The 26,791-nt window shown below is 40.0% G+C and overlaps 1 protein-coding gene across 4 annotated transcripts in view; it reads left to right on the top strand.

Annotated features, from left to right (window-relative positions):
* The window catches only part of LRIG2 (leucine rich repeats and immunoglobulin like domains 2), a 60,920-nt gene that overhangs the window by 12,071 nt on the left and 22,058 nt on the right, over positions 1–26,791 (top strand). For all 4 annotated transcript variants that reach the window (XM_055584708.1, XM_055584706.1, XM_055584709.1 and 1 more), the window contains exon 2: positions 26,311–26,376. In XM_055584708.1, coding sequence (XP_055440683.1) covers positions 26,311–26,376 — 66 coding nt within the window. The remainder of the gene's footprint in view (positions 1–26,310; positions 26,377–26,791) is intronic.

The raw sequence follows: 26,791 nt of genomic DNA, 5'->3' as shown, positions 1-26,791 counted from the left end.
GAACAAATTCTCTGTGTGATATCCCTGTGTGTACCTGAATGCCTCCCAGCAACAACTACTAGGACTTCAGACTGCAGAATTCCCAGTTGAAGGGTAGCTATTGGCTTGCTACCACACATTCATTGAAACTGCCACTATGACTAAAACTCATAAAGTAATCTTGAAATATGAAATAGTCATGATGTGTTGCATAATGTCTGATAAACACTCCAGGGGAGGGCAGTGCCCAGAAGAGTAATAAAGTGGAAATGGTTTACACAGGATCACACTGCCTGGGGAATGTGAGGAGGAGATCCTGAAGAGTAGGGAGCCTCTTTTCCCCTAGGACTGGCTCTGGAACTATGTGAGGAGCTGCTGGGTTCTCTTGTCACCTAGCAGTGTCCTATAACTGACCAGCAAAGAGTTGCTTAGTTTTTGAATGACAGTTGCAAGGTGAATGGACAGCATCCTATTTGGAAGGCCACCACTGATTGAAGAAGGTAAGGACATTAGCTAATTGGGTTGAATTGCATGCTGTTTTCCTAGAGTCCTCTTCTTTCCTAGAGTAGGAATTGAACAGTGGTAAAAGCCCTGTGTTTGAGTTTGACTCATGGGCAGTGGTCTGTGGCCAGGCAGAAGAGCAGTGAAAACCTGGCCTGTGTAAGGAATGCCCTTAAGGGGCAGAACACTGTGGGAATTACTGTGGGAATTTGAAGGGTGCATTAAAGTGGGACTTTCTTGATGCCCACCAGGAGAAGCCCCTTCTAGGTTCAGAAGGTGAATAGGATCAATAAGCCAATACACCTGTGTGCTTTCTTGAGGTGGCCACCTGGGTCCCTGAATGAGTGGATATGGGGACACTGCAGGAATGCAGAGATAGTCTGAATCTATAGACATAGTTGTCTTGTACCCCTGAGGCACGAAATGATGGTAATCATTGACAGAATAATGTTCTATCTTCAAGTGAAAGAGACAAAGACAGCAGATGGTTGTGTCAGATTGCTCTGGTGGAAAGGCTTGAACATAGCTGGTAAATGAGCCTGGTGCTGGTAGGCCTGAGGGGCTACAAATGAGTCCTGATAGAATAGATACTGACTCTGGACCAGGCTTTGTTTACTTGATGGTAGATGCCAGTGTTCAAGGGTTCTTTAAAAGAACCAGAAAGTGAAAGTTAAGTCGCTCAGTCGTGTCCGACTCGGCAACCCCGTGGACTGTAGCCCACCAGGCTCCTCCATCCATGGGATTATCCAGGCAAGAATACTGGAGTGGGTTGCCATTAACCAGAAGAGAAGATAATTGTACCAATTTAGATGGTTGACCATCATCTCTTCAGACCAAAGTATATACCTTATAGCCCATAATGTCCCAACAGTGGGCAGAGAGAAATCCTCCTCAGGGTACTAGTTTGATGGAGAACTGGAATGGGCAGTTAAAACATTGGTTATTTAAGATGGGGGAGATAAAGACATGAAGGGCTGGCTTATTATATACCATCAAAGTGTACTCACAACGTGGGGTGTGGTTAAAGGAGTGGCCGTACTCTATAGAGTTCTCGTGGTGAGTCTGGGGAAGAGGGTATGGAATGACTGTGCAGTTCTTACCAAGGGAGAAGAATGCTGGTGTAATAACTATACTTTTTTCTTTTTTCCCCATATCATATCAGCTTTTTTCACCTGCTTGATGCAGTGGTTACCAGGACCAGGGCTGCAAATATAAGTGCTGGAAATGGATAATTTTTAAGCAAGAAACTAACTCTAATTTAAAATTTGGGGTCAAGGTTCCTAAGTGTCTAGTGGGGTATGTTGTGCTTTCATTCCATCTCGCAAAATTGAGGTCAACAGTGAATGTCTCTATGTTCCCTGGTGGTAGAAATAGCCCAGTAGTTCTGTACCTGTGTAACCTTACCCTAAATGAATGAGTGGGTTGAAGGGGAGGAACTTGCTAAACTAGTATTGCTGTTTGTTATCTAGATCAACACAGTGGCTGAACCTGATGTTCCTTCTAAAGTTGGAAGAGTTTGGGTTGGAAGAGCTGAAGATAAAGAAATAAATGGGTTGTTATAGTGAGGGAAATCCAATATTAACACCTCAGAAGGGCTCAGAGTAGTAGATGATATCATATCTTAGTTCAACCAGACAACTAAAAGAATGAAATCGTATGTTTGCCTAGACCATACCTGCATTTGGAACCTGACAAGATTAACTGGAAGCGTGCAAACCCAAGTGGCCTTGCCTGGAAATTTATTTTTCATATCATATTATGACGGATGATCCAGTTATTAATGACTGAATGGGATTCTAACAATGTGCCAGTGTCTTTTTTGAGTTGTGTGTCATTTTGCTGTAAAGGGGGTTGGCCAGAGACCAAGAGGGTGAAGTAACAGAAAATATGTGAATTGATCTCTACCCCTGGTTCCTGGCACAGAGCTGAAATCCCTGTGATTTCCAAAGTGAAAAGAGTATTTGGAATGCGTACTGGTCTAATATTTGTTTTTAGACCCTTGATTCCTGACAGGGAGCTCCTACATCTCTTGGGATTTCCTGGGTGATAGGAGTGTCTTTTGATCTAATGAGGTGACTGTTAGTAGGTTCCAGATAGCTTCAGGATGGGGGCTGGTCACCAGAAAGACCAAGCTGTGGTTAGAAGCTTGGAACTTTTCAGCTGCATTCACTTGCCCCCTCCATCCTCCTGAAGGTGGAGAGTGGGTAGAGATTGAGGTAGTACTTGATCATGCCTGTGTGATGAATCCTCCATAAGAATCCTGAAAGTATGGAGTTGAGAGAGCTCCTGAGTTGATGAACACACCTGCTGGTAGGTATGCTGTGAGGGGGGTTCATCCCAACTCCACGGAGACTGAAGCTCCTGCTCTGGACCCTGCTGGATCTCCCCCTGTGTGTGTCTTTGGCTGTTTATCTGAGTCCTTTATCATATTTTCTTATTTTATAGTAAACTAGTAAACATATGTGTTTTCTTGAGTACTGTGAACTGTTATAGCAGGTGTTTGAATCCAAGGAGGGGGTCATGGAAACCTCCAGTTTGTAGCCAAGTCAGACAGAAGTTGTGGGTAACATGGGGACCTTCTATTTGTGATTGGTATCTGAAGTGGGGATGGGGGCAGTCTTGTGGGACTAAACCCTTAGCTTATGGGGTCTGCACTGACTCTAGTTAGTGTCAGAATTGAATCTCAGGATATCCAGTGGGTTTTGGAGAATTGGTTCGTGTGGGGGGGAAACCCCAAAATATCTGGTGTTAGGAGCATTGTGTGTGTGAGTAAAGATAAAATTTTTTTTCTTGGACAGAAACTTTATTTATTTTTAGGTACTGTCTGTAAAAATTTTTTATATTGATTTACAGTGTTGTGTTAGTTTCAAGTGGCAGCAAAAGGATTCATTATATATATATATTCATATATCTATTCTTTTTTAGGTTCTTTTAGCATATAGATTATTACAGAATATTGAGTAGAGTTCTCTGTGCTGTACAGTAGGTCCTTGTTGATTATTTTATATACAGTATATATTTGCTAATCCCAAACTCCTAATTTATCCTTCCCTCCCATGTTTCCCCTTTGGTAACCATATGTTTGTTTTCAAAGTCTGTGATTCTTTCTGTTTTGTAAATAAGTTCATTTGTACTTTTTTTCCTTTTTTAGATTCCACATGTAAGCAGTATGTGATATTTGCCTTTCTCTATCTGATTTAGTATGATAAATACTTCACTTAGTATGATAATCTCTAGGTCCATCCATGTTGCTGAAAATGGCATTATTTAATTCCTTTTTATGGCCAAATAATATTCCACTGTGTATATGTACTACATTGTCTTTATCCATGCCTCTGTCAGTAGACATTTAAGTTGCTTTTGTGTCTTGGTTGTTGTAAATAGTGCTGCAGTGAACATTGGGATGCATGTATCTTTTCAAACTGTGGTTTTCTCTGGATATATGCCCAGGAGTGGGATTGCCAGATCATATGATAGTTCTAGTTTCAGTTTTTTAAGGAATCTCCATACTTTTCTCCATAGTGGTTGTACCAGTTACAGGTTCTGGGTTTTTTTCGGTCATGTTACTTGGTTTGCAGGATCTTAGTTCCCTGACCAGGGATAGAAGCCAGGCCCCTCAGTGAAAGCATCGAGTCCTAATCACTGGACTGCCAGGGAATTCCCTAGATACTGTCTTTGCATGTCAGAAACTTCTAAATTTTATTCGGTTATTTAAAAACTGACTGGATTCTTCATGAGTGGTGAGGGCTGTATCACATTGTTCTGATTTTACACCTCTACCACCCCCTATACACAGAGAATTGAAGGACCAGGTGTATTAGTCAATTTTTTGTTTGTTTCAAGTAAGGGCATTAGAACCCCTCTTCTCCAACATTTGTTTTTATGGTCATGATTACTGTGATATTGAATGGTTTGCCTTGGAAATGAACAGAGATCATTCTGTCATTTTTGAGATTGCAGTCAAGTATTGCATTTTGGACTCTGTTTACTATGATGATTACTCCATTTCTTCTAAGGAATTCTTGCCCACAGTAGTAGATATAATGGTCATCTGAGTTAAATCCACCCATGCCAGTCCATTTTAGTTCACTGATTCCTAAATGTTGATATTCACTCTTGTCATCTCCTGTTTGACCACTACCAACTTGCCTTGATTCACGGACCTAACATTCCAGGTTCCTATGTAATATTGCTCTTTACAGCATTGGACTTTACATCCATCACCAGTCACATCCACAATTGGGTGTTGTTTTTGCTTTGGCTCAGACTCTTCATTCTTTCTGGAGTTATTTCTCCACTGATCTGCAGTAGCATTTTGGGCACCTACCGACATGGGGAGTTCATCTTTTAGGGTCCTTTTTGCCTATTCATGCTGTTCACGGGGTTCTCAAGGCAAGAATACTGAAGTGGTTTGCCATTCCCTTCTCCAGTGGACACATTTTGTCAGAACTCTCCACCATATCCCATCCGTCTTGGGTGGCCCTACATGGCATGGCTCATAGTTTCATTGAACTAGATGGGGCTGTTGTCCATGTGATCAGTTTGGTTAGTTTTCTGTGATTATGGTTTTCATCCTGTCTGCCCTCTGATGGGTAAGGTTAAGAGGCTTATGGAAGCTTCCTGATGGGAGAGAGTGACTGAGAGCAAAACTGGGTCTTGTTTTGATGGGCGGGGATATGCTCAGTAAATGTTTAATCCAATTTTCTTTTGAAGGGCAGGGCTATGTTCCCTCCCTGTTTGACCTGAGTCCAAACTACGGTGGAGGTAATGAAGATAATGGTGACCTCCTTCAAAAGGTCCCATGCATGCACTGCAGCACTCGGTGCCCCCGACCCTGCAGCAGGCCGCTGTCAACCCACACCTCTGCAGGAGACTCCTGGACACTCACGGGCCAGTCTGGGTCAGTCTCTTATGGGATCACTGCTCCTTTCTCCTGGGTCCTGGCACACCCAAGGTTCTGTTTATGCCCTCCAAGAGCCTGTTTCCCCAGTCTTGTGTAAGTTCTGGCAGCTTTATGATGGGGTTAATGGTGACCTCCTCCAAGAGGGCTTATGCCATACCCAGGTCTGCTGCACCCAGCGCTCCTGCCCCTGTGGCAGGCTGCTGCTGACCCATACCTTTGCAGGAGACACTCAAGCACAGTGCTGGCTCAGTCTCTGTGGGGTCTCTGGGTCCTGGTGTGCCCAGGGTTTGTTTGAGCCCTCTGAGTATCTCTGGAGGGTATGGGGTTTGATTCTAAACGTGATTTCACCCCTCCTACTGTCTTGCTGGGGCTTCTCCTTTGAAGGGGCTTCTCCTTGAAGCCAGCATTCTCCAGTTGATGGTTGTTTAGTAGCGAATTGTAGTTTTGGAGTTCTTAGAGAAAATGAACACAGATCCTTCTACTCTGCCATCTTATGCCACAAAATGGTATAGACCTAAAGAAGCAGAAGAGGTGGCAAGAATACACAGAAGAACTATACAAAAAAGATCTTCATGCCTCAGATAACCATGATGGTGTGATCACTCACCTAGAGCCAGACATCCTGGAATGCAGAGTCAAGTGGGCCTTAGGAAGCGTCACTACAAACAAAGCTAGTGGAGGTGATGGAATTCCAGTTGTGCTATTTCAAACCCTAAAAGATGATGCTGTGAAAGTGCTGCACTCAATATGCCATAAAATTTGAAAGATGCAGCAGTGGCCACAGGACTGGAAAAGGTCAGTTTTCATTCCAATCCCAAAGAAAGGCAATGGCAAAGAACGTTCAAACTACTGCACAATTGCACTTATTTCACATGCTAGCAAAGTCATACTCAAAATGATGCAAGCCAGGCTTCAGCAGTAGGTGAGCCATGAACTTGCAAATGTTCAAGCTGGATTGAGAAAAGGCAGAGGAACCAGAGATCAAATTGCCAACATCCTTTGGATCATCGAAAAAGCAAGAGAGTTCCAGAAAAACATCTGCCTTTCACTGTGTGGATCAAACAACTGTGGAAAATTCTTAAAGAGATGGGAATACCAGATCACCTGACCTGCCTCCTGAGAAATCTGTATACAGGTCAAGCCGCAACAGTTAGAACTGTACATGGAATAACAGACTGGTTCTAAATCGGGAAAGGAGTACATCAAGACTATATATTGTCACCCTGCTTATTTAACTTATATGCAAAGTACATAATGTGAAATGCCAGGCTGGATGAAGCACAAGCTGGAAACAAGATTGCCAGGAGAAATATCAATAACCTCAGATATGCAGATGACACCACCCTTATGGCAGAAAGTGAAGAAGAACTAAAGAGCCTTTTGATGAAAGTGAAAGAGGAGAGTGAAAATGTTGGCTTAAAACTCAACATTCCGAAAACTAAGATCATGGCATCTGGTCCCATCACATCATGGCAAATAGATGGGGAAACAGTGTCAGACTTTATTTTTCTGGGCTCCAAAATCACCGCAGATGGTGATTGCAGCCATGAAATTAAAAGACGCTTACTCCTTGGAAGGAAAGTTATGACCAACCTAGACAGCATATTAAAAAGCAGAGACATTACTTTGCCAACAAAGATCCATCTAGTCAAAGCTATGGTTTTTCCAGTAGTCATGTATGGATATGAGAGTTGGACTATAAAGCTGAGCACTGAAGAATTGATGCTTTTGAACTGTGTGTGGTATTGGGAGAAGATGCTTGAGAGTCTCCCTCAGCAAGGAGATCAAACCAGTCAATCCTAAAGGAAATCAGTCCTGAATATTCATTGGAAGGACTGATGCTGAAGCTGAAATTCCAATACTTTGGCCACCTGATGTGAAGAACTGACTCATTTGAAAAGACCCTGATGCTGGGAAAGATTGAAGGCAGGAGGACAAGGGGACAACAGACGATGATAATGTTGGATGGCATCACCGACTTGATGGACATGAGTTTGAGTAAGCTCCAGGAGTTGGTGATGAATAGGGAGGCCTGGTGTGCTGCAGTTCATGGGGTCGCAGAGTTGGAAACGACTAGCAACTGAACTGAACTGATGGTCATGATAACATCAAAAAATTAGGAAATACATGATTTTAGAGTTAAGGGCAATTTTGTAGATTAAGTATATTTAGCTTCATGGAAAACTTGTAACCTTATTTTCATTTCTTGTTGACTGGTGGAAACTTCATCATGTAGTTGGGAACCACTGCTGGACTAGATTAATTGGATTTCATATACATTCTTTCGTTCAGTCACTCAGTCGTGTCAGACTCTGTGACCCCAGGGAATGCAGCACTCCAGGCTACCCTTTTCTTCACTATCTCCCAAAGTTTGCTCAAACTCCTGTCCATCGAGTCGATGATACCATTCAATCATCTCATCCTTTGTTGTTCCCTTCTTTTGCCGTCAATCTTTCCCAGCACAGGGTCTTTTCAAGTGAGTTAGCTCTTTGCAGCAGGTGGTCAAAGTATTGGAGCTTCAGCTTCAGCCTCAATCCTTCTTCTTCTTCTTCTTTTTTTTTTTTTTAAGCATCAATCCTTCAAATGACTATTCAGAGTTGATTTCCTTTAGGATTGACTGGTATGATGTCCTTGCTGTCCAAGGGACTCTCTAGAGTCTTTTCCAGCACTGCAGTTCGAAAGTGTCAGTTCTTCAGCACTCAGCCTTCATTATGTTCCAACTCTCACATCCATACATGACTACTGGAAAAACCATAGCTTTGACTATATGGACCTTTGTCGGCAAAATAATGTTTCTGCTTTTTAATATGCTTTCTTGGTTGGTCATAGCTTTTCTTCCAAGGAGCAAGTGTCTCAATTTCATGGTTGCAGTCACCATCCACAGTGATTTCAGAGCCTAAGAAAGTAAAGTCTGTCACTATTTCCATTTTTTCCCCATTTGTTTGCCATGAGGTGGTGGGACCAGATGCCATGATTTTAGATTTTTGAATGTTGAGTTTTTTTTGTGTGTTTTTTTTTTGTTTTCTCATTAAACTTTTTTTAATGGGTCTCAAATTCTGTGACAGATTTTTGGTCAAGTTGTTTTCATTAAAAAGTACTGATTTTAAAAACTAATAAACTGCCACACACAAAACATATGGTCCACAAAAACATTCTCTTTTCCTTCTGAAGGTTTTACGATGCATTGTTATCATTGAATGTTGAGTTTTAAGCCAGCTTTTTCACTCTCCTTTTCATCTTCCTCAAGAGGCCCTTTTTACTTTCTGCCATTAGGGTAGTGTCATCTGCATGTCTGAGGTTATTGATATTTCTCCCGGCAATCTTGATTCCATCTTGTTCTTCATCCAGCCTGGCATTTCACATGATGTACTCTGCGTATAAGTTAAATAAGGAGGGTGACAATATACAGCCTTGACGCACTCCTTTCCCAACTTTGAACCAGTTCATTGTTCCATGTTGAGTTCTTACTGTTGTTTCTTGTCCTGCATACAGATTTCTCAGGAGGCAGGTAAGGTGGTGTGGTATTCCCATCCCTTTAAGAATTTTCCACAGTTGTTGTGATCCACACAGTGAAAGGCTTTGGTGTGGTCAATAAAGCAGAAGTAGACGTTTTTTTGGAATTCCCTTGCTTTTTCTATGATCCAAAGAATGGTGGCAATTTGATCTCTGGTTCCTCTGCTTTTTCTAAATCTAGCTTCTACATCTGGAAGTTCTTGATTCACATATTGAAGCCTAACTTGAAGGATTTTGAACTTTACCTTGGTTGCATGTGAAATGAGCATACTTGTAGAGTAGTTTGAACATTCTTTGACATTGCTTTTCTTTGGAATTGGAACGATAACAGACCTTTTCCAGCCCTATGGCCACTGCTTAGTTTTGCAAATTTGCTGGCATATTGAGTGCAGCACTTTAACAGCATCATCTTTTAGGATTTTAAATAGCTCATCTGGAATTCCAACACCTCCACTAGCTTTGTTTGTGGTAATGCTTCCTAAGGTCCATTTGACTTTGCATTCCAGGATGTCTGGCTCTAGGTGAGTGAACACATTATCTGGGTCATTAAGACCTTTGTATAGTTCTTTTGTGTGTTGTTGCCACCTCTTAATCTCTTTAGCTTCTGTTAGGTCCTTGCCATTTCTGTCCTTTATTGTGCCTGTGTTTGCATGAAATGTTCTCTTGGTATCTCCAGTTTTCTTGAAGAGATCTTTAGTAGATCTCTCTAATTGTTTTCTTCTATTTCTTTGTATTGTTTACTTAAGAAGGCTTTCCTCTCCCTCCTTGCTGTTTTGATTTACCATCTAAACTTGTTTTGACACTGAGAGTGCCTTTCTTATCACACTTTCCCTGGCATTGATTATCATCATCTAAATTATTTTTTGTTAATTTGGTAGGGGAAAATCATATTGGTTTAATTGCGTTTCTTTATATAATTTGATTCTCTTAATATTAATTTTGCTTCCACTGCTTCCCTTGTCCTGAATGGCATTTAATTTTAGGTGTTAGAACCACTTGGAAAGAGGAGAGTAGTGTGCTCAATATCAGTTCAGTTCAGTCGCTCAGTCATGTCCGACTCTTTGCGACCCCATGAATTGCAGCACGCCAGGCCTCCCTGTCCATCACCAACTCCTGGAGTTCACTCAGACTCACAACCATTGAGTCAGTGATGCCATCCAGCCATCTCATCCTCTGTCGTCCCCTTCTCCTCCTGCCCCCAATCCCTCCCAGCATCAGAGTCTTTTCCAATGAGTCAACTCTTCACATGAGGTGGCCAAAGTACTGGAGTTTCAGCTTCAGCATCATTCCCTCCAATGAAATCCCAGGGCTGATTTCCTTTAGGATGGACTGGTTGGATCTCCTTGCAGTCCAAGGGACTCTCAAGAGTCTTCTCCAACACCACAGTTCAAAAGCATCAATTCTTCGGCGCTCAGCCTTCATTAGGGAGATGCAAATAAAACACACAATTAGATACTACTTCTTATCCACTGGCATAACTAAAATTTAAAAAGATCAGATCAGATCAGATCAGTCGCTCACTCGTGTCCAACTCTTTGCAACCCCATGAATTGCAGCATACCAGGCCTCCCTGTCCATCACCAACTCCCGGAGTTCACTGAGACTCACGTCCATCAAGTCATTGATGGCATCCAGCCATCTCATCCTCTGTCCCCTTTGGTCTTTTTGACAAGATCTTGCTGGGCAAGGGAACAGTAGTTAAGAGATGAAGACAGACAGACAAGGCTACTGCTGAACAGTGGTAAGGAAACCTAGGGTCATTTTACCTTGCTAGACTCCCCCGAGTGCAAAGTCGCTTTGGTTGTGTCCAGCTTGTTGTAACCCTATGAACTGTAGCCCACCAAACTCCTCTGTTCATGGAATTCTCCAGGCAAGAATACTGGAGTGGGTTGCTACACCCTCCTCTAGGGGATCTTCCCAACCCAGGGATCGAACCCACCTCTCTTATGTCTCCTGCATTATCAGACAGGTTCTTTACCACTACCACTACCTGGGAATCCCATAGACTTCCCTTCCTAAACCTATTTCCTGACTCTGTTCTTCAGTGAGATATCCAAGGAGCTATCCAAGAATCTACTAGTATGTCTTGCTGTGTTTATCTAAGACCTCACTTTTAAAATCTAATTTTAGAAAACATGCATAAAGTATAAAAGGGCATATATTCTTTAAAAGAAATAAGCAAAACAGAGGTGAATTAATTAGAAAAGCATCCATCCCTTCTTCTACCCCTTCTATCCTAACTTTCTGTGGTACAAATAGGGATTTATAGGAATTTCATCTTGATAATGAATATTGTTTAGTGACATTTTGGTGTCAGTGAGACTTTATATTAAAATGATCTATATTAAAATGATCCTGTAAACTCCAAGAGGGATTATATAACTCCTTTAATGCCTGTTTTATTCTGTGCTACTTGGTGCAGTGCCTGGCATATGGTTCAGTTCAGTTCAGTCGCTCAGTCGTGTCCGACTCTTCGAGACCCCATGAATCACAGCACTCCAGGCCTCCCTGTCCATCACCAACTCAAATATTTGTTGACAGGTTTATTGCAGAGCATCCTTTTGGGTATTAGATTTCTGGAGAAGCGCAGTGGTTCTCAGCCCTGGCTGCAGGTTAGAGTACTACTTGGAGAACCTTAGCACAATACCAGTGGTTGGGGCTCACACCCCAGTGACTGTGCTTTGATTGGTCTGAAGGAGACCTCTGCATTAGTGTTTTAGATATTCCCTGGTAATGCTGATGTATAGTGGTGGTGAAGAACTGCTGAACCATAAATGGTTGTTGCTTACTGAATGTTAATTGAAAGATCTGTGCTTTACTTAATTCTTTAAAAAGTCCTTTATGCTTTGGAAGACACTTTTATTTTTATAGAGATTGTGGTCCTAATTATGTTTCATTATATTAAAAGTATTTTGCATTTCCTTATATACAACATATATAATCAGTGCATGAATGAATAGTCAAAGAATTACTTGTACATTAAGATAATCATTTGGCTTCCCAATGCTAGAAAATACATTTCCCTCATCTTAGGTTCATGACATTTTATGAAGTATACTTTCTTTATTAAGGACTGTTTAATCATAATGGAGAACTGGCATTTAAGCAGTAGAGAAAACAAATCATATTAAGAGAGTAGCAAAAATGTTTAAAAAAAAAGCATTTGTATGTTGTATTTTTTTTTTATGCCAAACTAAATGACACAGCTTGTTTTTTCTGTATTATTCAACTCATCAAAAATGTTAAGATGTTCTGCTAGTACAAATAAAAAACAAAAGCAATTTAAGTAATTAGATTCCATCCAAATTATTCATTTTATCTTTGGAATAAAAACCAGAATAGAGCATTTAATGCAAGCTTTTTTTACTTTGCTGTAAACCTTTTTTTAAGTATGTGTCTTCTTTTCCTCTGCTTCTCTTGTTGTTCCCAACTTTTCCCCAAAAAAGAGACCATAACTATGTTGTTTGTAATAAACTTAAATAACTATCAGAATTACTAGTAGTGAAGAACAGTTTAGAAGTTAAAGCATAAAAAGTGCAACATTAATGAAGTGTGGTGTAAATAAGTTTGTTGCTAAATGCTTCTTAAATTTGGATTTCTCTTATATGTTTTTATTTTTTGTATTTCCTTTTCAAAATCACTCTGACATCCTGCTTATATAATAAAAATCTTGGCAGGTTGCAGCCTGAAAACCATAGCCAACCCTGAGCATAATTAGGCATATTTGAGGAGATACTAGACTTGGTGCCAGGTTAAGCTACATGAGTATTAAGGAATGATGGATTATGTTAATAATGAGAAACCAGCTGATGCTTGGCTTTGATTAGACCTGCCTTCTCTGCCAATATTGTGACAAGATAACTTATATTAAACTTAATGCATATCTATTCACTTCCCAAAATCTTTACAGTAACTTAATAATTTTTAGTTGGTGCAAAAGTAATTCCAGTTTTTCATTATTGAGCTTTGCCATTTGATACTGGAATACATTCTTAAATAAATGTGGTTATGTTATACATAATTTTAATACACATTTCTCCCTTTTTCTTTTTTCAACTGCTGCTAAGTCGCTCAGTCGTGTCCGACTCTGTGCCATCCCAGAGACGGCAGCCCACCAGGCTCCGCCGTCCCTGGGATTCTCCAGGCAAGAACACTGGAGTGGGTTGCCTTTTCCTTCTCCAATGCGTGAAAGTGAAAAGTGAAAGGGAAGTCGCTCAGTCGTGTCCGACTCTTAGCGACCCCATGGATTGCAGCCCACCAGACTTCTCCATCCATGGGATTTTCCAGGCAAGAGTACTGGAGTGGGGTGCCACTCCATTTTTTTTTTTTTTTCTACTAATGGCTTGTATTTGCTGTTTATATTTATTTTAGACTAGGAAATTGATGTTAGACAAAAAGCAAATTTGAGCAATATTCTTATTTGACTTCAAAATGGGTCGTAAAGCAGTGGAGACACTTGCAACATCAACAACGCATGTGGCTCAGGAACTCCTAACAAACATAAGTTGCAGTGGTGGTTCAAGAAGTTTTGCAAAGGAGATGAGAGCCTTGAAGATGAGGAGCATAGTGGCCGGCCATCTGAAGTTGACAGTGACCAATTGAGAGGATCATTGAAGCTGACCCTCTTAAAACTACATGAGAAGCTGTTGAAGAACTCAGCATCAACCATTCTACAGTCATGCGGCATTTGAAGCAAATTGGAAAGGTGAAAAAGCTCAGTAAGTGGGTGCCTCATGAGCTGACTGCAAATCAAAAAAGTTGTCATTTTGAAGTGTCATCTTATTCTACACAACAACAATGCACCATTTCTTGATCGGATTGTGGCATGAGAAGATCGGATTGTGACTGAGAAGAAACTCCAAAGCACTTAGCCAAACTTGTACCCAAAAAAGGTCTTTGTCACTGGTGTTCTGCTGCCAGTCTGATCCACTACAGCTTTCTGAATCCCAGCAGAATCTTTACATCTGAGAAGTATGCTCAGCAGATCGATGAGATGCACTGAAAACTGCAGCGCCTGGAACTGGCACTGGTCAACAGAAAAGGCCCAATTCTCCGTGACAACACCCACTGCATGTTGCACAACCGGTGCTTCACAAGTTGAATGAGTTGGGCTATGAAGTTTTGCCTCATCCATCATACTCACGTGACCTCTCACCAACCGACTACCACTTCTTAAAGGATCTTGACAGCCTTTTGCTTCTACAGCTAGCAGGATGTTTTCAAGAGTGTGTCGAATTGCAAAGCACGCATTTTTATGCTACAGAAATAAACAAACTTAGTTCTTGTTGGCAAAACTATGTTGAAGATAATGGTTCCCATTTTAATTAATAAAGATGTTGTTTGAGCCTAGTTATACTGATTTAAAATTCATTGTCTGAAACCACAAAATTATGTTTGCACCAACCTAATATAGGAGGAAAGTTATGACCAACCTAGATAGCATATTGAAAAGCAGAGATATTACTTTGCCAACAAAGGTCCCTCTAGTCAAGGCTATGGTTTTTCCAGTGGTCATGTATGGATGTGAGAGTTGGACTGTGAAGAAAGCTGAGTGCTGAAGAATTGATGCTTTTGAACTGAGAAGACTCTTGAGAGTCCCTTGGACTGCAAGGAGATCCAGCCAGTCCATCCTAATGGAGATCAGTCCTGGGTGGGTGTTCATTGGAAAGACTGATGCTGAAGCTGAAACTCCAATACTTTGGCCACCTCATGTGAAGAGTTGACTCACTGGAAAAGACCCTGATGCTGGGAGGGATTGGGGGCAGGAGGAGAAGGGGACGACAGAGGATGAGGTGGCTGGATGGCATCACTGACTCGATGGACATGAGTTTGAGTGAACTCCGGGAGTTGGTGATGGACAGGGAGGCCTGGTGTGCTGTGTTTCATGGAGTCGCAAAGAGTCGGACATGATTGAGCGACTGAACTGAACTGAACTGAATATAATAAAATATAGTCTGTCCAAATATAAATATAAAATAGTCTGATACACAGATGTGAACCCAGTTGATACCCAGAAACTGATGATGGAATGTATCTTACCTTTTTGTATATTTTCATATATAAGCAACAGCCTTTGTCCTGTTGTTGCTGAATTATTTTTTATTTTATTGAGTAAATGGAAAAAAAAAATTGAAAACATGGGATTACTCTGCAATGACCTAGATGGGTGGGGTGAGGGGAGGTGGGAGGGAGGTCCAAGAGGGAGAGGATATATGCATACATACAGCTGGTTCACTTTGTTGTACAGCAGAAACACAATATTGCAAAGCAGTTAATATCCAATAAAAATAAAAGCATGGGATCAGTATGCCATGGTTTTGTACTGCTTACTAAAAATTTGGCCGTTCATTGGCTTAAAATTTGAGGGCCAGACACCAGGATATAAGGTGCAATTCACTGTTTCATAAGTCAGTCCAAAAACAGTCTAGTATATATGTATTTTACACTCTCTTTCTGAGGTATATTACTAACTAGGAATACAAAAAACATCTGATTATTATTTTTTCCTTTGTCCAGTGTCATAATTAACCTCATTGGGTCAATTTAGGGCATTATTCTGAAGGAGATTCCTAATCTCTTTGAAAAGTAACAGAATTAAAATCTTCTTTCCCAGTCATATCTTGGGCTAAAGATAGGTTTTATGTGTGTTTATTTTTAAATAATACTTTCCTCTGATAAACTATTAAAAAAGTACAGGAGCATAAAAAATAGAAAAGTGAAAAGTTCTTTTGTTCCATTTAAGGAAGGCTCACTGTTAACTGTTTCTTGGGTGTACTTCCACAAAGTTTTACATATATGGCTGTTCCTTTCTTTTTGGTCACAAATCACAGGGATTCTTTTATTTTTGTGGCTGAATAATATTTATATATGTATGTTTATAATACAGATATATAAATATATAATTATAAAATTTATATATAAAATATATATTATATAAATACAGATATATGTGTGTATATATATATTCACACACATATACATAGATTCTTATATTTCCTTTTTCTGTCCATTCATCAGTGAGCACTTAGTTTCCACATCTTGGCTATTTTAGATAATGCCACATTGAACACAAGGGGCCAGGATCTCTTTAATGATTTCATGGGACGTTACTTCAAGGTGGCGGAGTAGGAGGATGTGCACTCATCTCCTCCTGCTAGTGTTGGAAGGTCTCCCTTGGAGGCATGGGTTAGCAGTGGCCTGCCTCAGGGATAGAGGCATTGGCAGCAGCAGTCTTAGGAGGTGCCCCCTGGTGGAACCTTCCTGGAGGTCCTCCCGTTTCTTTAAGCAACCCTCCCCAATGCTGTTCTATGTACTATGTATAAATATCTCTTATTCTTTTGTTTTTTAAATTGAAATATATAGTTGATATACAGTAGATATACAGTATTATGTTAATTTCAGGTGTGCTACATAATGATTTGACACTTGCATACATTATGAAGTGATCACCATGATAAGTCTGGTGTCATGATAACCATCTGTCTCCATATAAAGTTATTACAATATTATTGACTATATTCCTGATGCTGTTCTTTTTACTGGCTGCAGAGATTTCCATTGTATGGAACTTTCATAAGTTATTTAATTGATCATGTTTTAATGGACATTTAGGTTTCTTTTTATTTTATGGTTTTGCTATTATAGTAACTTCCTGGTTCGGTTCAGTTCAGTTGCTCAGTTGTGTCCGACTCTTTGTGATGCAGCACGCCAACCCTTCCTGTCCATCACCAACTCCCGGAATTCACCCAAACTCATGTCCACTGAGTTGGTGATGCCATCCGACCACCTCATCCTCTGTCATCCCCTTGTCCTCCTGCCCTCACTCTTTCCCAGCATCAGAGTCTTATTCAAATGAGTTAGCTCTTTGCATCAGGTGGCCAAAGTTTCAGCGTCAACATCAGTCCTACCAGTGAACACCCAGGACTGATCTCCTTTAGGATGGACAGGTTGGATCTCCTTGCAGTCCAAGGAACTCTCAAGAGTCTTCTCCAACACCACAGTTCAAAAGCATCAATTCTTCTGCACTCAGCTTTCTTTATAGTCCAACTCTCACATCCATACATGACCACTGGAAAAACCATAGCCTTGACTAGACACACCTTTGTGGACAAAGTAATGTGTCTGCTTTTCAATATGCTGTCTAGGTTGGTCATAACTTTCCTTGCAAGGAGTAAGCGTCTTTTAATTTCATGGCAGCAATCACCATCTGCAGTGATTTTGGAGTCCCAGAAAATAAAAGTCAGCCACTGTTTCCCCATCTATTTGCCATGAAGTGATGGGACCGGATGCCATGATCTTCATTTTCTGAATGTTGAGCTTTAAGCCAACTTTTTCAGTCTCCTCTTTCACTTTGATCAAGAGGCTCTTTAGTTCTTCTTCACTTTCTACCTTAAGGGTGGTGTCATCTGCATATCTGAGGTTATTGATATTTCTCCCAGCAATCTTGATTCCAGCTTGTGCTTCCTCCAGCCCAGCGTTTCTCATGATGTATTATGCATATAAGTTAAATAAGCAGGGTGACAATATACAGCCTTGACATACTCCTTTTCCTATTTGGAACCAGTCTGTTGTTCCATGTCCAGTTCTAACTGTTGCTTCCTGACCTGCATACAGGTTTCTCAAGAGGCAGATCAGGTGGTCTGGTATTCCCATCTCTTTCAGAATTTTCCACAGTTTATTGTGATCCACACCGTTAAAGGCTTTGGCATAGTCAATAAAGCAGAAATAGATGTTTTTCTGGAACTCTCTTGCTTTTTCAGTGATCCATTGGATGTTGGCACTTTGATCTCTGGTTCTTCTGCCTTTTCTAAAACCAGCTTGAACTTCTGGAAGTTCACAGTTCACGTACTGTTGAAGCCTGGCTTATTTTACTAGCGTGTGAGATGAGTGCAATTGTGTGGTAGTTTGAGCATTCTTTGGCATTGCCTTTCTTTGGGAGTGGAATGAAAACTGACCTTTTCCAGTCCTGTGGCCACTGCTGCGTTTTGCAGATTTGCTGGCATATTGAGTGCAGCACTTTCACAGCATCATCTTCCAGGATTTGAAATAATAGCTCAACCAGTATTCCATCACCTCCACTAGCTTTGTTCGTAGTGATGCTTTCTAAGGCCCACTTGACTTCACATTCCAGGATGTCTGGCTCTACGTGAGTGATCACACCATCATGATTATCTGGGTTGTGAAGATGTTTTTTGTACAGTTCTTCTGTGTATTCTTGCCACCTCTTCTTAATATCTTCTGCTTCTGTTAGGTCCATACTATTTCTGTCCTTTATTGAGCCCATCTTTGCATAAAATGTTCCCTTGGTATCTCTAATTTTCTTGAAAAGATCTCTAATCTTTCGCATTCTGTTGTTTTCCTTTAAGTCTTTGCACTGATCGATTAGAAAGGCTTTCTTACCTCTCCTTGCTATTCTTTGGAACTCTGCATTCAAATGGATATTTCTTTCCTTTTCTCTTTTGCTTTTTGCTTCCCTTGTTTTCACAGCTATTTGTAAGGCCTCCTCAGACAGCCATTTTGCTTTTATGCATTTCTTTTTCTTGGAGATGGTCTTGATTCCTGTTTCCTATACAATGTCACCAACTTCCATCCATAGTTTATCAGGCACTTTATCTATCAGATCTAGTCCCTTAAATCGATTTCTCACTTCCACTGTATGGTCATAAGGGATTTAATTTAGGTCATACCTGCCTGGTCTAGTGGTTTTCCCCACTCTCTTCAATTTCAGTCTGAATTTGGCAATAAGGAGTTCATGATCTGAGCCACAGTCAGCTCCCGGTCTTGGTTTTGCTTACTGTATAGAGCTTCTCCATCTTTGGCTGCAAAGAATATAATCAGTCTGATTTCAGTGTCAACCATCTGGTGACGTCCATGTGTAGAGTCTTCTCTTGTGTTGTTGGAAGAGGGTGTTTGCTATGACCAGTGCATTCTCTTGGCAGAACTCTATTAGCCTTTGCCCTGCTTCATTCCGTACTCCAAGGCCAAATTTGCCTGTTACTCCAGGTGTTTCTTGACTTCCTACTTTTGCATTCCAGTCCCCTATAATGAAAAGGACATCTTTTTTGGGTGTTAGTTCTAGAAGGTCTTGTAGGTCTTCATATAACTGTTCAACCTCAGCGTTACTGGTAGGTATCTCTTAACAATTATATGGCTGTATATGTAGAATGGTTTCTTAGAAGTATTACTGGGTTATTCTAAAACATCTTGTGATATAGGTTTCTTGGTCAGGCATGTCTGACTCTCTGAGATCCCATGGACTTTTATAGCCTGTCAGGCTCCTCTGTCTATGGAATTTTTCAGGCAAGAATACTAGAATGGGTTGCCATTTCCTCCTCCAGGGAATCTTCCCAACACAAGGCTCAAACCCACATCTCCTGCATTGGCAGGTGGATTCTTTACCACTGAGCCACCTGGGACGCCCTTGTGATGTAGGTTTATACCTCAATAATTTGACCAAATCTTTGGTGGACTGCCTTATTACTCGCATTTTTCTCATGAAATTGGAATTCAGAAGCAATATATAGTTTATTAACTTTAATAAAGTAATTTAAGGGAGTAGTTCCAGTTAATTAAAATTTTGCCTGGACTTCTTTGGTGATCTAATGGTTAAGACTCTGTGCTTCCAATGCAGAGGGTTCTATCCCTGGGATGGGAAATAAGATCCCACATTCTGTGGCATGACCAAAAAAAAAAAAAAAAAGATTTTACTTTGGGGAATGGATTATGCCTTTGTATACAAAAAAATAAATACTTAGAAGAGGTGATAGTGTTGAACCATCATTCTATTTCAAATCTAGTTTTCTTGGGCTCCAAAATCACTGCAGATTGTGACCGCAGCTATGAAATTAAAAGACGCTTGCTCCTTGAAAGAAAAGCTATGACAAACCTAGACAGCATGTTAAAAAGCAGAGACATTACTTTGCCTACAAAGATCCATACAGTCAAAGCTGTGATGGTTCCAGTAGTCATGTATGGATGTGAGCGTTGGACCATAATGAAGGCTGAATGCTGAAGAATTGATACTTTTGAACTGTACTGCTGGAGAAAACTCTTGGGAGTCTCTTGAACAGCTAGGAAGTCATACCAGCCAATCCTAAAGGAAATCAACCCTGAATAGTTATTAGAAGGATTGATGCTGAAGTTGAAGCTCCAGTATTTTGCACCTGATGCAAAGAGCTAACTCACTTGAAAAGACCCTTGTGCTGGGAAAGACTGAAGGTGGGAGGAGAAGGGGACGACAGAAGTCGAGATGGTTGGATGGCATTATCAACTCAATGGACATGAGTTTGAGCAAGCTCCAGGAGATGGTGATGGACAGGGAAGCCTGGCATGCTGTAGTTCATGGGGTCACAAAGAGTCGGACACAACTGAGTGACTGAACAACAATTATGTGATTACCTACTGTTTACACACTGACCTGTATTCTAAACATTTTATCTGTATTCTTTTAATCATCTGAGCCATCCACTGAGGTTGTTACTATTAATAGTATCCTTATTTAATGGTAGATAAGACTCAAGTTTAGAGAGGTTAAATGAGTTGCCCCAGGTACAAAGACTGGGTATGCAGAAACTCTATTCTTAAATGTAATTATAGAATTTGTATTTTTTGTTTTGTTGTTTGGTCCCCACAATGAAGCAATATTTTCAGTCGTTGAGATCTCTGAGAAAGATAATGGAAGAAAATAAGATATGCCTCTTATTCTTGAAGTTAATGCTCCCATTTTCCTACCACCTTCAACTTTTTGTATTCATGGAGAAGGCAGTGGCACCCCACTCCAGTACTCTCGCCTGGAAAATCCCATGTACAGAGGAGCCTGGTAGGCTGCAGTCCATGGGGTCGCTAAGAGTCGGACACGACTGAGCGACTTCCCTTTCACTTTTCACTTTCACGCATTGGAGAAGGAAATGGCAACCCACTCCAGTGTTCTTGCCTGGAGAATCCCAGGGACGGCGGAGCCTGGTGGGCTGCCGTCTCTGGGGTCACACAGAGTTGGGCACGACTGAAGCGACTTAGCAGCAGCAGCAGCAAAAAGTGTTACACAATGTATTGCAAATAAGTAATGCAAATGATGGATAGAAACTTTAATTTGGAGTAGCATTATGTTTCATGCCATAATACAGTCTTATTTATACTAAAAGATATTTGCCCAATATCTCCAGCCATGCCTTTTGTTGTCCAGTTGCTAAGTTGTGTCCGTCTCTTTGCTACCCCATGGACTGCAGCACCCTAGGCCTCCCTGTCCCTCATCATCTCCCAGAGTTCACCAGAGTTCATTGAATCAGTGATGATGCCATCCAACCATCTCATCTTCTGTCATCCCCTTTTCCTGTCTTCAGTCTTTCCCAGCATCAGGGTCTTTTCGAATGAGTTGCTCTTAACAGCATCAGGGTCTTTTCGAATGAGTCGCTCTTCACATCAGGTGGCCAAAGTATTGGAGCTTTAGCATCAATCCTTCCAACGAATATTCAAGGTTGATTTCATTTAGGATTGACAGTTCAACCAAAAAAGCAAAAGTGCTTCCAGGAAGCACTTATTTGTAAAGGAGCTTCTATAGTCTCACACACATCCATCTCATTTACTCCTATTTCAGACAGTTCTAAGAGGCACTGGGTTTTCTAGCCTGTGATAGTTGATAAGAATCAACAAATTAGAAAAAAATGCAAGTAGTACTGTTAGAGACAGGAAGACTGACAGTTCCAAGAAAGGATAGCTTTGTATACAGCCATTAGTGGTAAAGGAAAAGTAAACCTAAAAGCAGACAGCATTTCGAGTTGTTTTGGAATCTTTGTCTTTAGTGTACTCCAAGAGCCCTTAAGGCTGATTGAACGTCAGCCTGTTAAATCATAGTGCTATAATTTACCAAAATGATAATCCGGAGTTTTATTTTTAAAAATAAATTATGCTGGATACACTCTAATTAGCAAAACAGGGATTTCCATTTACAGAAAAAAAGAGTGAATTATACTGAATAAATACATAAAGCATTGTCATACCCAAACTATTGGACTTAATATATATTGTTACTATCTTATAACTTTTGCAAAGAGCCCCTTTATCAGAAATTTTATTATTGTTGAAGTTCACAGTTCAGAACTATTAGTGCTACATATTCTGAAAAACAAAAAATGTTGATGATGGCTCAAAAATGTACATATATGACTGGACAGAAGAAAACTCCAGTGTCTCCAGCGCTACAGGACTTCTTTGCCGTTAGTTTGCAGAACTTGATTCTCCGCAGACTGTTGTGATTGCTCTGCACATCCTATAAATTATTTACACCCTGATGATGCTAAATGGCTGCATTAATGGCACCTCTGGCTCCACATGATATCAAGAACTTAAATAATTCATCTTTTATTACAGCTGCATCCTGGTAGATGAGCATGAGTGAGAGCTGAGTATAACACTGAGCTAAGGCCTTTGCTCAGGTCTTTATTCTCCAAATATCATATCAGTAAATATTCAGATATTAGTGCTGTTAAAAAATAAAGATTATTGACTGTTAGAAAGCTAGACTCTTTAGGTTATGTTTATGAGGCATTAAATTGCTTCACCTATTTAAGTGCATTTTAAGGATACTTCAAGAGGAAAATCTTCGAAAGACAGTTCTCCATTTTAGGACTTGCACTTAAAAAACAAACTAGCATTAGTTTTACTGAATTAAATGAAATTAATGACTGGCCATTGGCAACAATAGTGAGAGAGACCTTAATTTTGAAAACTATTCAAATTGTTAAGGGTTTTATATCTGATATTTGAAGTCTTCAAATTTGTCTTCTTTGGGCTTTATGGAGTACTTTAAAAAAAAAGAAGGAAGGCATGCTTATGGAGAGCAAGTGTGTGTGTGTATGTGTGTATATGTATGTATGCGTGCATGCACACACACCTCCATATGCCTGTGGGTGTGCTAAGTTGCTTCACTCGTGTCCAACCCTTTGCAACCCCATAGACTATATAGCCTACCAGGCTCCTTTGTCCATTGGATTCTCCAGGCTGGAGAATGGTTACCATGTTCTCCTCCAGGGGATCTTCCCAACTCAGGGATCAAACCTGCATCTACTTATGTCTCTTGCATTGGCAGGCGGGTTCTTTGCCACTATGGCCACCTGGGAAGCCCCTTCACATGCCTATGTAACATTAAATGCCAGAGTGAAATTAAGATATAAAAAAGTTAATTTACACCTTTTCCATGAAGGCTAGTAGCTGAGTTGATGCTGAATTCGTGTTTACTCTTTTGAAGTGACTCCACAGAGTACTATACATGCTGCTTTTGAAAAAGACAAAAAGATTACTAAAGTTGACAGTGGTTGTTACCTTAGCACTTGCACAGTACCTGGCATATGATTCAGTAGCTTATTGCATAAATATCTGATGATCAGATCAGTCCGTATAATTGTAGTTACAAACCTGGTATTTTGATAGAGTAGTATATGATTTATATGATTTATGGCACCCCACTCCAGTACTCTTGCCTGGAGAATCCCATGGATGGAGGAGCCTGGTAGGCTACAGTCCATGGGGTCGCTAAGAGTCAGACACGACTGAGCGACTTCACTTTCACTTTTCCCTTTCATGCATTGGAGAGGGAAATGGCAACCCACTCCAGTGTTCTTACCTGGAGACTCCCAGGGACAGAGGAGCCTGTTGGGCTGCCGTCTATGGGGTTGAACAGAGTCGGACACGACTCACGTGACTTAGCAGCAGCAGTATATGATTTATACTAGTTGCTTTATATGATAGTACTACTTGGGGGAGTGAATTTCAGTTTGCTGTATTTTTTAATCTGTACTATGTGGATTTGTGGCAGAGAAGTCCAGAGAGCCTCATTATATGGGGTTCTATGAGCCGTATATTCTTAAGACAGCATTAGTCTGTAGAGAGGCTCCAGAGTTTTTCAGGTATCTTTTGCGTTCCACTGAAAATCCTTAGAGGTTCTTCAAACATACGGAGAAAATTATTCTTTACTCCAGTCAAGACACTGGACAGTTTTCGCTGATACTGAATACATAGTGGTTTATACTATATATAAGTTGAGTTTCATTTGATTGCTTTAGATTTCTTTAATAATAGTTTTCTTTAAAACTGATTGGTCATCATTGACATCCATGAGAGAACTGTAGGGGATCGTACAGCCAAAAGTTATGATGTCAAGGAGATTAGGGTTTGGAAAGGCATTAGAGGCACTGATTAAAATGAAAGCCCTTAATCTGTAAAAGGAAAAAAAACCTAATTTCCATAAAGCATGAAATATAAAATTAAATCATACTGTGGTAGCCTACTATACAGATGATGTTAGCTCTCTGTTTGCCAAACCAGCCACCTTGAAGCAGAATATGGAGTATCTAACTTAAATTAGAACAGTTGAATTTTTCCTTCAGTTGAAGCACCACAATAAATAAATACCTTTTGGCTTGTATTAATATGAAATTCTGTGTTTATTGTTCAGTAACAAGTGTGAATTGGATGAAAGTGTCTGCATAAGGGCAGCAAGAGACACACAGATGTAAACAACAGACTCTGTGGGAGAAGGCTAGGATGGGATGATTTGAGACAGTAGCACTGAAACACGTATATTACCATATATAAAATAGATGACCAGTGCAAGTTTGATGTGTGAAGCAGGGAACCCAAAGCCAATGCTCTAGGACAACCCAGAGGGAGAGGGTGAGGAGAGAGGTGGAAGAGGGGTTCAGGATGGGGAAACACATGTATACCCGTGGCTGATTCATGTCGATGTATGGCAAAAACCATCACAATATTGTGAAGTAATTATTCTCCAATTAAAATTAAATAAAAGAAAGTGCATGTAAGATTTTTATGTGGAGTGAATTCATATTTTTATTTCTTAACATTTTCCAGCACATCCCTCCATTCATGAGTGTCTTTGAGCTGATATCTGGTGCCACATATCTTAGAATATAGATTTTAGAACTGTATGAAAAAGGCTTTAAAACTATGTGAAAAAGTGATGGTTGGATCTAGCCTTAATTACATTATGGTGTAAATTAGGCTCTTACATGAAAGTGGCTAGGTTTTACAGATGCACAGACAGGAATCTAGCTGAGAACAAATTGTTCTGCTGTGATAGAGACATCGTTCAAACTGCATGCATCTGTCAGCTGCCCATGGTGGCACAGTGAGATAAAGTGATGTGTAATGTGTCTCTAGTGTGCCCCATTGCTAGCCATATTGTAATGTATAATGCATCTCTTGGGCAGACAGCTTGTGTGGGCTGGATTCCATCTCAGCCTTGAAAAGATGCCAGAAAGCATCAAGGTGAATTTTGAAGCCTATTTAAATATTTAGACTCATGACTAAATATCAGTGAAATCTCTGCTGTATCTGATTGAAGTGAGATGGAATTTCAAGAATACAAGAAGTGAGATGGAATTTCAAGATTACAACTTCCTCACTTATGAGCTGTGTGACCTTGGATTGCCAAATTATTCATTTCTCCATCTGTTTCTGTGTTGGGAAAGTGAGGATTGTAAAAGTATTTGCCTCATAAGGTGGTTGTATGGATTTAGACAGTTAGTATGTATAAAGTGCATAGAAGCGTGCATGGCACTTAAGAAATGTTAGCTGTTGCTGCCACTATCATCATCATTAAGGTAACTTGCAGTGAGATGAATTCCCCTTCTCTGAAGCTAGATTCCCCTTTTTTTTATTTTTTAAGGAAGACTGCATCTCTATCAGGGATGTGGTCAACCTCAATTCTAAAATAGAAACTCACTGACTGTCTTGACTTGTGAAATCCAATCCATCTGCAAGTTTATCTATAAGTAAAGTGTAATACATATGTGAAGTTTATATTACTTTAGAAGTATATATTTTTATTACTTTAAAATGTGTATTTCTTTCAAAAGTATATAGAATAAGAATATAGTTCATTATAATAAAAAAGTATAATATAATCACTAGAAGGGATGAAGAAACCATATCACTGAAATGATCTACAAGATGTATTGTTAAGTGAAAAAGGCAAGAGGCAAAATAATGTGTAAATTATTCTACCATTTGTATACAATTTTTCTGGTATATCTGACAGGCTATAAAAGAAATGGTATTAATATATTTTCACTTGATGTTGGGGAGGAAAGTTGAACGACTGGGGAAAAGCGTGGGAGACTTGTTACTGTGTATCCTTTTATAACTTCTTGATTGTTGAGCCACGTGAATGTATTTCCTAGTGAGTAAAAACAAAAATTAAAATGCCCTCAATAAAACTGAAAAAGCTGTTTTGAAATCTAGATGAATTTTTATTCATCCTTTGTAAACACTTTTTTATCTGTGCTACTCAGATTCATGTTTGGTAGTGTTTTTAGATTCCTATTTTAGTTTCATTGTTTTTTCTTTCCTTTAAGTGTGATTCCCAACATTAACCTAAGAATGGTCTTTTGTCCTCCACTTAGGGATTTGAGTCATAATCGGTTGTCTAACTGGAACATCAGCTTGGAGTCTCAAACATTGCAAGAAGTGTAAGTTATTTTTATTTACTCAAATTTACATTAAATTCTTTGAGGTGATTTGTTGAATTAGGAATTACAGGATATTCAGTCCAAAAATGTCACCAAAAGAAATTTGAAGGAAAGAAAACCTTACATTAAAATATGTTTAAAAACCTAAACTTATGTTTAGCTTTGTTACTATCACGAACTCTTTGGGTATTATGCCATTGAGTTGATGATTTCAAGTTGTAAACTGCATAGCAATACTGTTTTACTTCCAAGGGCCCTAAAGTAAGATTTCTCCCCTCTTTAGAGTGATGAGTGTGTGTGTATATATACATATATTTTGCCAGAGTTTTAGCCTTAAAACTCTCGGTTGTGTAAATTTATTTATTTTTTACCCTTTGACTTGTCTGAGGTGGAAGTGTCATGTCTGAAGTAAATT

This window comes from Bubalus kerabau, chromosome 6 (genome assembly GCF_029407905.1).
Source record: "Bubalus kerabau isolate K-KA32 ecotype Philippines breed swamp buffalo chromosome 6, PCC_UOA_SB_1v2, whole genome shotgun sequence".
NCBI lineage: Eukaryota > Metazoa > Chordata > Mammalia > Artiodactyla > Bovidae > Bubalus > Bubalus kerabau.
The sequence above is the reverse complement of the archived record's forward strand: the minus strand, read 5'-3'. Positions and strand labels throughout refer to the sequence as shown.